We start from the raw sequence: 14,091 nt of genomic DNA on the forward strand, positions 1-14,091 counted from the left end.
TTCCAAACACAGCCATCAGTGCCTTCGCTAGCAAGTACCCAAATCATAGGGCACATAGTGCTGATTTCCTCAGATTATGTGTATTACATTATTTGCAGTTCCAGGATCCCAGGGAACAGCCACAGGTCAAAGTGTTTCCCAGTGGCGGCAGCAGGCAAGGTAGGGATTGGCAGATAGGGGCTGAGTACCAGTATACACAACTGCAGGTTTTCACAAACTGCAGAAAATTTAGTCATACATCTTCCACTGTTGTCACTGGTCTTTAGCCTCACTTTGTAAATATTTCAGAGGCAGAATGACACCTGGCAACTTTCAAAAGTTATTTAGCACCTACTTAGTGAAAAAAGTGCTAAGTCAGAATGAAGAAACAGGCATTCTATAAATGAAGGTTCTGTTGTTTGTCCTTTGCATGAAATATTTCCAAAATACTAAATAATATAACAATGTCTAGATCTTTTCCATCTAAGACCTTCAAAATTAGTACCACAAAAATCTTGAAAATCTTAGTCCCATATCTCCCTATCATAGGATTCATACATTTAAATATTTTAAGAGTCTTAAAAATTTTCTTTACCTTCAGGGCAACCATCCCTCCAGAGGTCCATTCCAACCTAGACATTTTCTATGATTCTTCTCCTAAAACTAGTACATACTTTAGAATACATACTAAGGTTCCTACTAAACTTAACCAAAAGTACAGCATACACATTGACCTGCTGTGGTTGGAGCAGCCAGTTTTCTGAAAATGGAAATTATTCCTAGCTTTTTATTTTCAGATGTTTCATAATATAGACAAATTTCAAGGTTTGTGATATCTTAAGTATCATTTAAAAATATGACAATTAATTGAACTGTTCGGAATTTTTTGGTTTTTCAAAGTCCATTTATAAATCATTACCTTCCTCATGGATGTGCTTCCTTGATGGTCAATGGCAGAGCTTGCATACCTAGGACAGAGAGGAAGATAGATATCAAAAAACTGCAGAAAAAAAAAAATAAAGCTAAGTAGTGCATATACACTCACAATCTATGCATTTCCAAATGTATGCTTATGGAATTAATCATGTATCAAAGTTATTTAAAATACAGCACTGAAAACAGGAGGCCCTTTGGAAATTTAACCATTGTTTTCAATGAACAGTGCTAATGTTATTAAGAAACACAAACCCATCCTTAATATTCTGACTTAAGAACACATAAATCATCTGAGAATATCTGGTTCTGATTCAATCACTGGCCTAAAAATACGCAACGCTGATCAGCGAATATTCAAAAGTAACCAACACAATTCCTCCCTCCTAGTGACCATAGTCTTAGAACATATAAATCATTGGTTCTTTGTTGCAGGGCTAACTCTTATTTCTGCATTACTTTCAGCATCAACATTTAACGCAGGTATAGTGGATTCCTAGTGTCCAAAGTAAAATGGGAAAGAAGTAGTATTTTTAAACATAAAAAAGGTAGAAATACAAATAAATAATTTAGCAATTTTGTTTTAAGAGTAATTTGCATTTTAAAATGTAACAGCTTACAGATATGTATTTGAACTGATATTCTGACCTTTAGGAAAGATTCATACGTGTTCCATATTTTGCAAAGTTGGTTCTTTCCCACGTCATTACAGAATCAAATCAAGGATAACCCAAATTGTTTAGTCTGTGTCTTCCTTTGAATTACTTTTTGGGTATCTTAACTTTAGCAATATGTAAGCACATGTATAAACACTCAGACATTAATAAGTATGTAACTATCAGGCCAAATTTGACATGACTGTCAGATTTGTTTGCCAGGTACAGAGAAAGTCTAATATCTTCTTTTGTTCTGTTCTTTCCCCAGCACCTCCTCTTTCATATTCTGGAAGCACTTAAAACCAGGAAAATCATGAAGACCACAGCTATTTAGCATTTAACTAGAAACGTCAGATCATCAGAAAAACTGTAATATTTTTGTGGTACTGATATCCTAACAGTAACTTCTTGGCAATCCTGATGTAAAGAATGGAAACTCTTAGCAACAAAATGAACACCAAGTAAACTTTCCCAAAGTAACTGTGATGTATACTCCAACTGTGGCTAATGTTTAGTCATTATGCTTTTTAACATCAATATCCCTGCACTAGAGGAACTGGTATACTGGTTAGTTCTCAGAAAGGCTATTGCAGAGAGCTGCTTTAAGTTCTAAATCCCTGGAGAAGGTCCAGGCAAAGTTTCACTTTTCTGAAGATATGTGATTAGTGTCCTGACACAATTACTGCAAAACTTTTTAGGTTAGAAAGGAAAAAGCCTGAGACGGTCCCTGTTCAGTAGGCCTGTTCATGAATTTTTCACTTATTAAGGGGACATTTTCTGCATACCTTTCTCATATAAATACTATGCATAAAATAATTTGTCTCTACATAATTAGTAGCAGTTGTATTCCTAAATCCTTTTGAAACACGAAAATAGTGGAGGCTGTTAGGTAGGTACAGGCATAGTAGTGGTCCTCCAAAATTTTTAATAGTGTACGGTTCTGATTCCTTAGCATCAAAGAGGACAGAGGGAAATTGAAAAGAAACTCATCTAACCCTCTTCTCAAGGCAACCGAAGGCAATGCTGTGGAGGTTTATGAACTCAAGAGTGTTCTGAAGAGAGGAAATAGAATAAATATTCAATGTCTTCTTCAATAAAGGGGCTATATAAGTTATATAAAATTAGCAGTTAGCTGCTTTTGGTTTGAACCTTCATTCATTAAAACACAATTAAAATTTTTTTGTATTCACAGTATCCTGCAGCAAAGAGTTCCATAACATTTTGCTAGAGGATGCCATGGACACCAAAAATTTACACAGACTTTAAAATGCAAAAATACTATCTATGGTGTATCTGAGCTTTCTCCTGGAGTTCTTTAAAGGCTAGAGAACAAAGCAGGGAAGCATCACCAGAGGTCTTTTCTTATACAATTACAAACAGTATTAGCCCTTGATGGAAACAGGACACTGAATCAGGGTCAACTTTGTCTGATCTAGCACAGAAATTCTTAGACACTCAATTTCCCCTCATGTTTCCAAAAGTAAGAAAACGGAGAAGTGGGAAAACCTTAAAAATGTGAATATTCTTGCATGTCGTATAAATAGAAAAGGAGTGCAAGAATGGAAGGGAATTCAGGGGAAAAATTAAAGAGGAATAAAAGGATACTGGACATTTTTAACATATTCCCAAATTCTGTTGGTCATAATAATATGTCCTAAGTCAGCAAGACAGGAAGCAGCATTTTCTCATTTGATGATTTCCACTGCTATGAGAAATCAAATTTACGAGGAGAAACAACTACTGCATTGTCAGTTAAAAGCATCTATCAGTCCTGAGTCAAAGGAAATTTCCAGACTGCAGTGAAAAGATGAGATGCATAACATTAAAATTAAAATCATAAAAGTTAATAGGCAAGACTTAGAAGTTCTGAGCTGTCTGTAGATCACAAGGATTGAAAGAAACAACTGAAAAACAAAAAAAGTTCAGCTTACAGCATTTGGTAAAGGAATGGACAGACGCCCAAACTGCTGCAAGGCAGATTTTGTCATTAATGCTCCATTTCTGTCTGCCCATGAGAATGCCATAAATGCACTTCAATCCTGCTGGGCATTTCCCCCCTGATTTCTGGTCTGTTTCTTTAATCAAGGCTTTGACCCATCTGGAAAGTGTCAGTTTCAATGCTTCCATTCTTCCTCTCAGCCAATATACAATATGAATAATACATCTGTGTTTTTATTTAAAAAGTCCTTAGTCAAGTTTTATTTGCTTCCATGCAAACACAATAATGCGTCTCCTTACACTAATCAGACTCTTACCAGCAAAAGTGTTGTAAAGTTATAGAAGCAGTCTGCAATCAAGCTTTTGAAAGCTCTTCAAAAGTTGGCATCTTATGAAAAGTCAGGAATAGGTGTTCTAATGTACAATTAGCTTAATTTTTTTATTTGGGAACAGTTTTCAACAGTCTGCAGGAGTTTTATTGTTTGTTTGTTTGGTGGGTTTGTTTTTTAAAGATTTTATGTCTATCAAATACTCCTCCCTGAATCTAATTATTCCTCAGATATTCAGATCTACAGATGACAGAAGAAGAAATACTGATCTCTTCTTCTCTTTAGACAAGTAAATTATCTGTGTGAAAGTGACGGAACCAATTAATTTAGACACAGAGGAACCTTAGCATGTTGTCTCTTCTGGTTGAAATAATCTGTGTCATATTTGGTTGAGTTATTCCTCACCTTTCTTTTTAGGAAAACAGTTGTTACAGAAGTGAAAGGGAAAAGAATGAGGGGAGGGGGGCGGAGCGGGAGAGGAATGTGCAGTGATACAGTTATAATGGCCTGGACCAATATTTCTCAAATCAATTAAAACAGTTGATCATCTACTAAATGCTTGTTTTCCTGTTCATGTATAATACTGTTTTTGTAACAAACTGCAGAACCCACAAAAAGGAGGACCAATCACTTAGGAGTAACTTATACCAATTTAAAAAAACAATAACAAATCAAACAATTATTTCAGGACTTTTGCAGAAACATTCATTACATATTATGACATAAAGAAAGGCAAAATACTAAGCAAATAACTGCAATACTTTAAATTAAATTTAAGTTTGTAATAAAGCTCATTCTAAAATACTTATTCTATCATACAACTTTACTCAAATGGATTTTTGAGGTATTCCTATTTGACAGAAATGTAAAGGACTTTAGCAATGTCTATTGTGAGTTCTGATATGCTCTGCTTAGCTATGTATATCATATATTGGAATTTCTATGGATAAAAAGGTTGCCTCCCTCCTTACCCATTCTTCAGAACTTTGACTAAATTATATGTTGTAAGCAAACGGAGGCGAATATAAAAAGAGAAGAATTAGAGAAATAAAGGTACTAAGAAGCAAGCACAGATCAAGGTTAAATACAATCTAACTCTAGTCTCAGTACTAGATGCATATTGACTCAGTATTCAGTCAGAATGATGATGCTGAACATAGAGCTAAAGTAGAAAGGTTAACAAGAATGAGCTAAAAAAAGATGGAAATGCCTTTGACCTGGGTGGAAGCAAAACACTGAGATTTTAAAGGACTCGAGGAAGTGTGGTAACTTCCAACTCGCATCTTAAAGGACATGCAAATGAAGTGCAAGTCTAGTGATAAGATTTGTAATCAGGATTTAAAATGAGGAACAGTGTTGTATGATTAGAAAATAGCAATAAAGAAGCTCTAGAAAACAAATTAGAATGGAAAAATGTAGAAGTGTGGAGGGCAGCAGAAGTACTATATTCCAGTTTAATGTATTTGATAAAAGCTGTAAGAATCAAAATGTAAAGACATATCTGTTATAAAGATTTCTAACAAATGGTGAGAACTGTCACCTACCAAATACTGAATATGTGAAATCAACAACGTAGCTGCACACATCTCTGCAGTTTTGCTATCAGAGCGGTTATATCCATTTAAGAGCATCACCAGAACTCTGAGTACCCTGCACTTTCTGTTCATACAAAAATTCCTTTTATAGTGAACAGAAGTGACTTGCTATTTCTTCACAAAGCAAATATCACTAAGCAAGTGCAACTGTGAGTACCACCCCCATGTTGATACTCATTATTCCTCTTTTCCTTTTGAGGTACGTTTTCATTTTCTGCCATAGAAAGATAACAACACATCTTTAATTGTCCCATAAACTCTAGTAAGGAATGGCATTTTAGCTTGTAAAATTTATAGAATATCTACTGAAAATGAGGACTGATTTAAACCAGCTGCATACAAATTAAGCATCCTTTCATCACATAAGCAATGCTCAGAAAGGAGGCAAAATAAAAGAGCTCTTACACATTATCAGTGCTTTTAATTATAACATTCCATTCTCTATTACCTTCAGGGTCATTAAATCCATCACTAAATGAAAGTTATAACTGTATCAGAACAAACTGATGTAACTTATTAGACTGCTATCATTTTGGCTTCTCCACAGGTGACAGGATACAAACAATAAATCCCAATGAATGAATCAAGTCTAGAAACAAGAATAATTACTTTGTGTGTTAATTACCTTTCACCTCATCTTTGGTACCTGTAATAGTTATAACCTATATTGTTGACTTTTTTTAAGCTCCTACTCTGGCAGTAATGGATAGGATTAAAAACTAGAAGTAATATAAAATGATTCTAATTACAACAAACTGCTAATATATATTTACCATTGATTAAACAATTTTAGACACTAATCATTTCTTTGAATTGTATTTTTTTATTCGACCAGAGCAATCCAAGCTTATCATCTGACTATTCAAATTTGCAATAATTTTTTAATCTATGAGAGTTTCCAGTAGGTAAAAAAAGAAGACTATTTGCCAGAATTTACTCCTGGAACAGAGATAACTGGGTATAAATTACCGGGTAGTGTATTTCATGTTCTGTCGTGGTACAAAATGCTCTGAGCATTCTGATTGGGGACCTATGTGGAATGGCTAAGTTGATCCATAGTCCATAAGCAGGCTATTTTGAGAGCTTTTCTTCCTAGTCCTTTGCAGGATGGCCCATTTCATAAGGTTACATAAATGTAGGAGCTCAAGTACACAGCACAGATGATCAAGAGAGAATTTCAAAGCTGTTGGTTAAACATTATGGACAACAGTGAAGCCTGCATTTGAAAATATACTTAGTCCCTGCTGCCACCTGGATACTTAGAAGCATATGGTGATTCCAAACACAGAGAGCATGAGTAACAACTCTACTGATCCACAGCAGCTATGAACAACTAGAAAATGGCACCTATCATCCTGCTCTTTTTTACTTAACAAATACTTGGAAGATGTAAATTTCTAGATGCAACGAGCATTCAAAGCTCTATTCAACCTTCATGTCTCACAATCTGAATTGCTTCAAGTGCACTGTGGTTGCAGCTCAGGGTCAAGGCCACCATAATTAACTTGAGAAAAAAAAAATCAGCATATTAGAAAATACATTGGTGCAGGAAAGCATTGTAGGTACAATGGGAAATTTTCTTATGGCTGGAACATATGAACACATATGTAGCAATTTGGATTTATCTATGTGGTCACAGGAATGCATTTTTAACCACCTTGCCTGGATTCATGATTTATATTTAGGTTATTAGAACCTCCATAGCTTATATAACATATTCCTGTCACAACTAGTAAATTCTCGCTGCAAATTAATTATTGAGTATTTTGTAGTGAGATTTGAAATCCCTTCTCAGTTCCATGCTGGTTCAGCTACTGGCTCAGAACTATGCTATAGGCTATTACTTGATACTTCAAGTAACAGCCAGCTAGCTCAGATGCATCTGTACTGTTCTGCAGTCACTGTAATACAGGTGTATCTGTACATGCAAGGTTGACAAAGCAATGTTAAGACTGAAAGTTATTTTCAAAATATGTATCTCTTCTTACCTCTCCAGCATTAACCACAACTAAAAAAAATAATTTCCAAAGCATGCCACTGTGGACATAATTAAAACAATTCTTAAGCATTAATATTTACAAAGACAAAACATGTCATGAAAAAGAACCTGAGCAGCATTTTCACATGGTAACTAAGTGCAAATACTCATAAAACCTGTTTATTCAGCTAGCAGTTGTGCAATGCATGGATGATACAATTCTTTTCTGCCTTCTCTTTCCCTTGCAGACCTCTGTGGTCAGCTAAGCAGAGTAAGATCTTCAAACCCATGGTCTCTGTACTAATGTCATGGTTACATTATGCACGCATGTCTAGCATCCACAGATGTCAAGGTTTCCTATTACTAGAAAAAAAATTATCCTAAGGTAAAATGAAGATCAAAGAACACAGTGAATCCTGCTAACATATAGTCAGATGTTTGTTTGCAAAAAAGCTGCAGCAGCAACTACATGTTAGATACTCATTACCCCTTTTTCATCTGTGAAACAACAACAAACAAGGTAAAGTGCTTCCGGTAAAAAGGAAAACAAGTTGGCTGCTTCTTCAGGAAGCATTTAATTTAGTTTGCCTTCCCAAAACCTCAGACCACTCACACATTCAGTGATTCCACCTCCAATTGCAGAGTGTAATTTTCTAAATCATGACACCTGCTCAGACATGGAGTCACAACTTGCCTGTAGCTGCCCTACTTTTCTAGCCACAAGACTGCTTTAAAAGTAGAGCTCAGGTTTTTCTGTATTATCTGTCAGATAGGGGCAGAGCTTAATGTGTGTATGGACAGTATCTTATAATGAGAGGTATGGGTGCTCTGCATGGATGGTGAAAAGTCCAGCCCTGTGCATCATGCTGGGCCAAATATGTGATGTCGATGTGCCAAAAGAGTTTGGAAGAAACCAGAGTTGTAATGCAGAGATACCTAGCTTTTATTCTGCTCAAGGCTAAAAAAAACCTGCTAGACTTGCTTTACATTATACTCATTTGATGAGTTTAAAAAGCTAGATATTCATAGTAACATTCTGTAGTCTTGTATTTCTCACATAGCTGCTGTGTTTTCGGTATACATTCCCTGCAGTACATTCTACTATGTGCAAGAAACAGCCTTCTTCTGGTTTGGGGCTTTTTTTTCTTTTTTTAAACAAAGGATGCAATCATATCACAGAAACTTGATAGGCAACTGGGTTAAATATCTGAAATATTTTTATTTTGGTTTAAGCTGTTTAAATCACTTAAAAGAAGGTTATTAGGAGCAAGAAGATATAACTCTGACTCTTTTAAAATATTTTTCAACGTATTGAAAAGATATAATATGGTCATGTTTTGGACCTGAAATTTAAAATGTGCAGGAGAAGAATTAGGAAAGGCAGAGTCATTCTATAAAAGAATATAAAATAGCCTTTTGCTAGAATATAAAAGAACAGCCTTTGCTAGAATATAAAAGAATAGCCTTTTGCTATGAAAGTTTGCCAAAATTTCATCAAGTCATATGTCCCTGGAAAATATCTCTTGGCAGATGTCCAGTAGAGACTTGTGTGCTGTCCACCAAGGATGTTCCATCTGGATTGTAATGTCCCTGCCAAACTGAGCATGTGCAATCCACTCAGAATAATTAGGCATGCTTTGCTCTATGAAGAACAAAATTCCTCTGCAACTCTTCCTTGTGGCTGCAAGAAACTGTTAGTGCAGAGAAGGAAGACAAAAAAGGGGTGAGAAGTACAACTTTTTTTTGGCAGAGGCCTGCAATTTCTTTCTGTTGCAGAAAGTCAGGTAGGAAGGACCTGAGGGAGGGAGCAACCATACTGGAATGAAGAAGGGTGAGAAAAGGGAGTGACAAAAAGTAAGGTGAAAGAAGCGTGAGGGAAAAACAGGACAATAGCACCTGGCATGAAGGAGTTGCGACACTAAGTGAAAGCAGTAAAGACGTAAGATTTACAGAAAACAGTAAGATTTAAAACTTCAATACAAGTGGTAAGGGCAAAAGGTGAAATCCAATTGTTACTTAAAATGAGACTGAGAATGACACACTTTTTCCCCCTATGTAACCCCTGCCTTATACAAGATGGATACTGCTTTGACTCTGAATGGGAAGGAAATACTAAGCAGGACTAAATTTATTGTAAAAATAAGAATCTACATTTAGCTGAGATAATGGTTGATGAGGTAACAGACTACTACAATGGCAACAATGGAGAGACAAGACTGTCTTTTTTATAAGGTGAAGTAGAAATTTATCCTAGAAAAAGTCTTTTGAACTCTATCTTTACCTCACTTTCATCGGTGATAACAGTGCTACTCAATTTAGTTGAATGCCATTTTAAACATGCACAGCACCCTACAACTGGGGAAACTTCAGTAAATTCTTACCATTACAACTGCCTCTGAAATGAACTATGATGTTTAATACACATATAAAAAGGTAAAAATGCTGACAATCCTGAGAAATCAGGCACGAGGTGACTTGTGTTTGGTGATCAACAACTAATAGGTTGTACCTCAGACTTCTAGCTGTAATGTAGTGGTATTTATACCATTGAAGAAAATCATCAATTGTAAATCCTTTAGATTGGTGAAAACACTCTAAATATAATTAATTATTTTATATTCAATGCATGGTTTAGCTTCTTAAATAGGTCTAGGCCATATACAGGATGAAAAAAATGTATAAAATATTAATTATCTGTGTGAACAGCTTCCAATTAAGCTTAATTATGATGTACTATGATACCCAAGCATCTGTTATTTCAAACTTAATATGACTTATTAGATGCAACTAGAATATGAACATACTTCATCACATAAACTGCAAAGGAAAGAAAGACAAAATTACTATTTTATTCATTAGAATTAGTCGATTACATTCAAATGTAAGGGACAAACTGAAGTCCCCATTCTTAGTATTTATCAAATACAAGCCACAAATATAAACAGTAATTTTTTGTACAGACTGAATTAGCATGTAGATGTTCATTGAAAAATTCTGCCCGTTACTTCAAAAAATCATGCTAGACATGCATTATGCTTTTCATCCTCAGAGTGATTCTGACATACTAAATTTCAAAAGTAAAAAAAAGAAAGAAAAGAAAGAAAAAAGAAGAAAAAAGAAAGAAAAAAAGAAAAAAGAAAGGAAAAAAGAAAAAAGAAAAAAGAAAGGAAAAAAAAAGGATGGGGGAAAAATCTACCACTTTGTAGTAGTATAATTCCCCGCCCCTCCAGTAATCTTTAATAAACATGCATCTGAAGTATTTTTTCAACCTTTGCAATCTATATTTATATTAGATGTTACCAAATGAAAGTTAGGACATTTACTAAATTATATTAATGCTAATATCACTAAACCCTGAAAATTTATTCCTCAAATATTGCAACTAAATTTCTAAAAGTAAAAAATGAATATAATCCATAGATAGATTATGTATATATTTAAATACAGTATAACAGGAGTAATTACCTTTCAGTATCTCCACTGACTGTGTCCCCTGCTCTCTGTAGAAGAAAAACAAATAGTATTAAACACGACTAGAGACTATACTTCCTTGGTGCACTCAATATAGTGGTATCTGAAGCAAAAGAAGTCACAGAAGTAAACCACAGTAGTCATTCTGTAACTAAGGAAAAGGAAATGGAAAATTTATTTCAGTTTCTAACTAAATGTTATTTCACAACGAAGATCATGTTTAAAGCGACTTGCATCTACACTTATAAAATAGTTTCAGCTGCTGTATAATTGTGATCAAAGCTCTTTAAAACAAGAAGGGAGCTAAAAATTTGTTAGAATGTCAATGTTTGCAAAAATGTTAGTATTTGAAAGGGAGTTTAAGTGTAAAGGACAAATATTACAATATAGAATACCGAATTTCAGAAGAATGAACTGTCATCAAAACTTTCTTTAATACCGTTCTTACATAGCTTTACCTAACTTGATTTACAACACTGGTTATTCCTCTGAGGTTTGGAAATGAATATGTCTTTTAGTAGCAAGTGATTCAGGATTAAAAATAAAATCTTCAGACTATTTTTTTTTCACTTTAAACCAAGCTTGATGATGGAGAAGTTTTCCCACAGTTAAACAGTTTCTCATCTTAAAGTTACAAAAGTGTATGTTTTAAAATTAATGTATATTTGTTTATAAATGCAGAAATCTGCACTTGAAAAATCTTTGAGTATATGCTTTCTGAATAACCAAATAGGAAACAGATTATTTTTTGTAAGTATAATGTTTGTGTTTTAATGTCACTACTTTAGGCATACAGTAAGATATTTAATCGCATGTGACTTCAGAGAACAGCTACAAAACCGAAATGCCTGTTGCACATGTAAGACAGGAAGTCTGCTGGGTCTGTTTAACCACATGGGCTATAACATAGGTATATTCTAACAGTGTGCATTTCTAAGAAAACTTTAAAATGTTCAGGGGATGCATTTTGCCACCTCCTTCCTTCACGTATCCCCCTGGTGTATCCATATACAGGATCATATATCATCTTTCACCATGCGATTTCTACTACAGGTAATAGATGGTTTGCCACTTGAAGCAGGCAAAAAACCCTTAAGTGACCAAGTTACGCCGGTAATAACTAATAAGTTTGGAGGGGATTGATGATACCAGAGTAATGTTAAAATATCTCAGGAGTCTTGTTTATCACCTGCTTGCGTGTAATAAGACTAGTTACCTAACCTAAGATCAGAAAGACAGTTTCCCTGCAGTGGGACCATGAAGATCTACACAACTACTTTTTCTCTTAAGCATTCCCATTATCCAAAGCATTCCTTGTCTCCAAAGGAGAATCAGCCTGCCGCAGGAACATGGTGAACGTACAGTAAGATTATTAATGGCAAAGATTTATTTCCAAACTATCCAGCATATGAAGGTACTGACAGCCTATATAAAGCCAAAAGTGGATCACTAAATCAGTACATGAATTTTCATAATGGTCACTGTAATGATCATAGGGCTGAAAATTAAAGAATGGTAAGCACTATTCCTGATTTTGCAGCTGGTACATTCTACGACGTGTTAGTGTTTTGAATAAAACATTGCCACAGTTAACCCACACTCAAGCCAGAGGCTACGTCATGGCAAAACTGTCTACAATACAACATAAATGACACACATTTAAAAGTTTTCACTTAAATAGGCTTTACTGTCTCTTAGCTTCCACAATAAATAGGATGCTACAAATTTTAAGAGTAACTTCATTTCCTCTTGTTGCTACATTAAATACTAACCTTCTACTTGTTCTGGTAATTGATTCAGTTAAAATATTCTAGCAAATGTGAGCATCAAAGATGGTTACCATTCAAATAAGAGAACTTACCTGATGAAAAGTAATGAAATGGTGCCCTTACACTTAAAAGCAGGGAGTTCTCCTACATTCCTTGTTGAAACCAGGCACAAGGTAGGAGCTCCCTATCGAGTAATTGAGTACACAAAACTATAACAGGCTTTCTCGAGTGCTATAAACAACTTAATTCTCCTTAGAGTACACTGCAATCTAGCCTAAAAAACCCACAAAAATGAAAATATACCATCTAGAAATATTAATATTTTCTTGAAGCCAACTGTAAGAGATAACAGCATACATCCAAAGCAAAATATCTGTTTGAAGAGCTTCAGTAAAATGCTGCATAAGAAATGTCAGATTTCTGCTGCTGCTAATGCACTATTAAATACAAATGAACCAATCTGATCATTCCTGAAAATACTGTGGACAGCCTAGTAAAATATTGTGTAGCCAACCGAGCAAAAGAACTTTGACAGCAGCACTACCCATGCTACTGTTATAAAAATAGAATTTATTCATACTAGAAGGCTCAAAGAATTTCTTCTCATATCCCTCTGCCTTCTAGTGTTACTAATTTTAGAAACTAAAAGTGGGAATAATAATTTAGTCAGTTTAAGAATTTCCCATTCTATTTCTTAATTAGTAGAGGCCTTTCTTTTCCAAAACTGCTCCCAAAGTAAAAGCAAAGGATTTCCAAATCAGGGTTTATTCACTTTTTCTCCCAAATGGGACTCATCCCACACTCCCTTCCCTGACAAAGCTACAATAATCCTCCTGGTTCACACTGTGCCAGCCATCTTCTTTTCATCACCTTATTACAGATTTTCACTACCACTACACAACTACCCCAGTTACTTCCTTCTTTCCAAAGAAACACACAAAGAACCCCTATATCATGGGTGATCACCCTGGATCATGGTTCCAAGATTCCTTTTGATCAGATATATTCCATTAGTACAGCTGTAAACAATTGCTAGGATGTTGTGAACTTGCATATATTAGACTGAAAAAGACACACTAGAGTGAAATGTGCTTCTGTTAATAAAACATGTTTTTCTAGAGGTCTTTCAACACCACTAATTTTTTTCATTAATGAGCACTAATTTTCAGATATTTAATAATCTAATCTAATTAATTAAAACATAGTCTGTAGTAGGGAAATTTTACAATGGTTCTATAATAGTGGGAAAAAGAAAAAATACGAGTTAACCATTTAACTACTCACAGATTATGTAAAATGTAACTGATTATTAGTTCACTGCAATTTAGAAAAGAGCAAAGACGAATATCTGTATAAATACAGAGAGGGAGGAAAGAGTTGATACAAGTACTTGAAAGGTAGAAAACATATTTAAGACCTTTTAATCAATACTTAATTTATTAG

The 14,091-nt window shown here is 34.7% G+C and overlaps 1 protein-coding gene across 1 annotated transcript in view; it reads right to left on the reverse strand.

The window, feature by feature from the left end:
• LOC142043039 (connector enhancer of kinase suppressor of ras 2-like) overlaps positions 1-14,091 on the reverse strand; it is a 207,787-nt gene that overhangs the window by 28,715 nt on the left and 164,981 nt on the right. Inside the window, exons 14-15 of the mRNA XM_075053707.1 lie at positions 10,874-10,908; positions 899-947 (exon numbers count right to left, since the gene is read on the reverse strand). Of these exons, the coding sequence (XP_074909808.1) occupies positions 899-947; positions 10,874-10,908 (84 nt within the window). The remainder of the gene's footprint in view (positions 1-898; positions 948-10,873; positions 10,909-14,091) is intronic.

The sequence above is a fragment of the Buteo buteo genome, chromosome 22 (genome assembly GCF_964188355.1).
Source record: "Buteo buteo chromosome 22, bButBut1.hap1.1, whole genome shotgun sequence".
Classification (NCBI taxonomy): domain Eukaryota; kingdom Metazoa; phylum Chordata; class Aves; order Accipitriformes; family Accipitridae; genus Buteo; species Buteo buteo.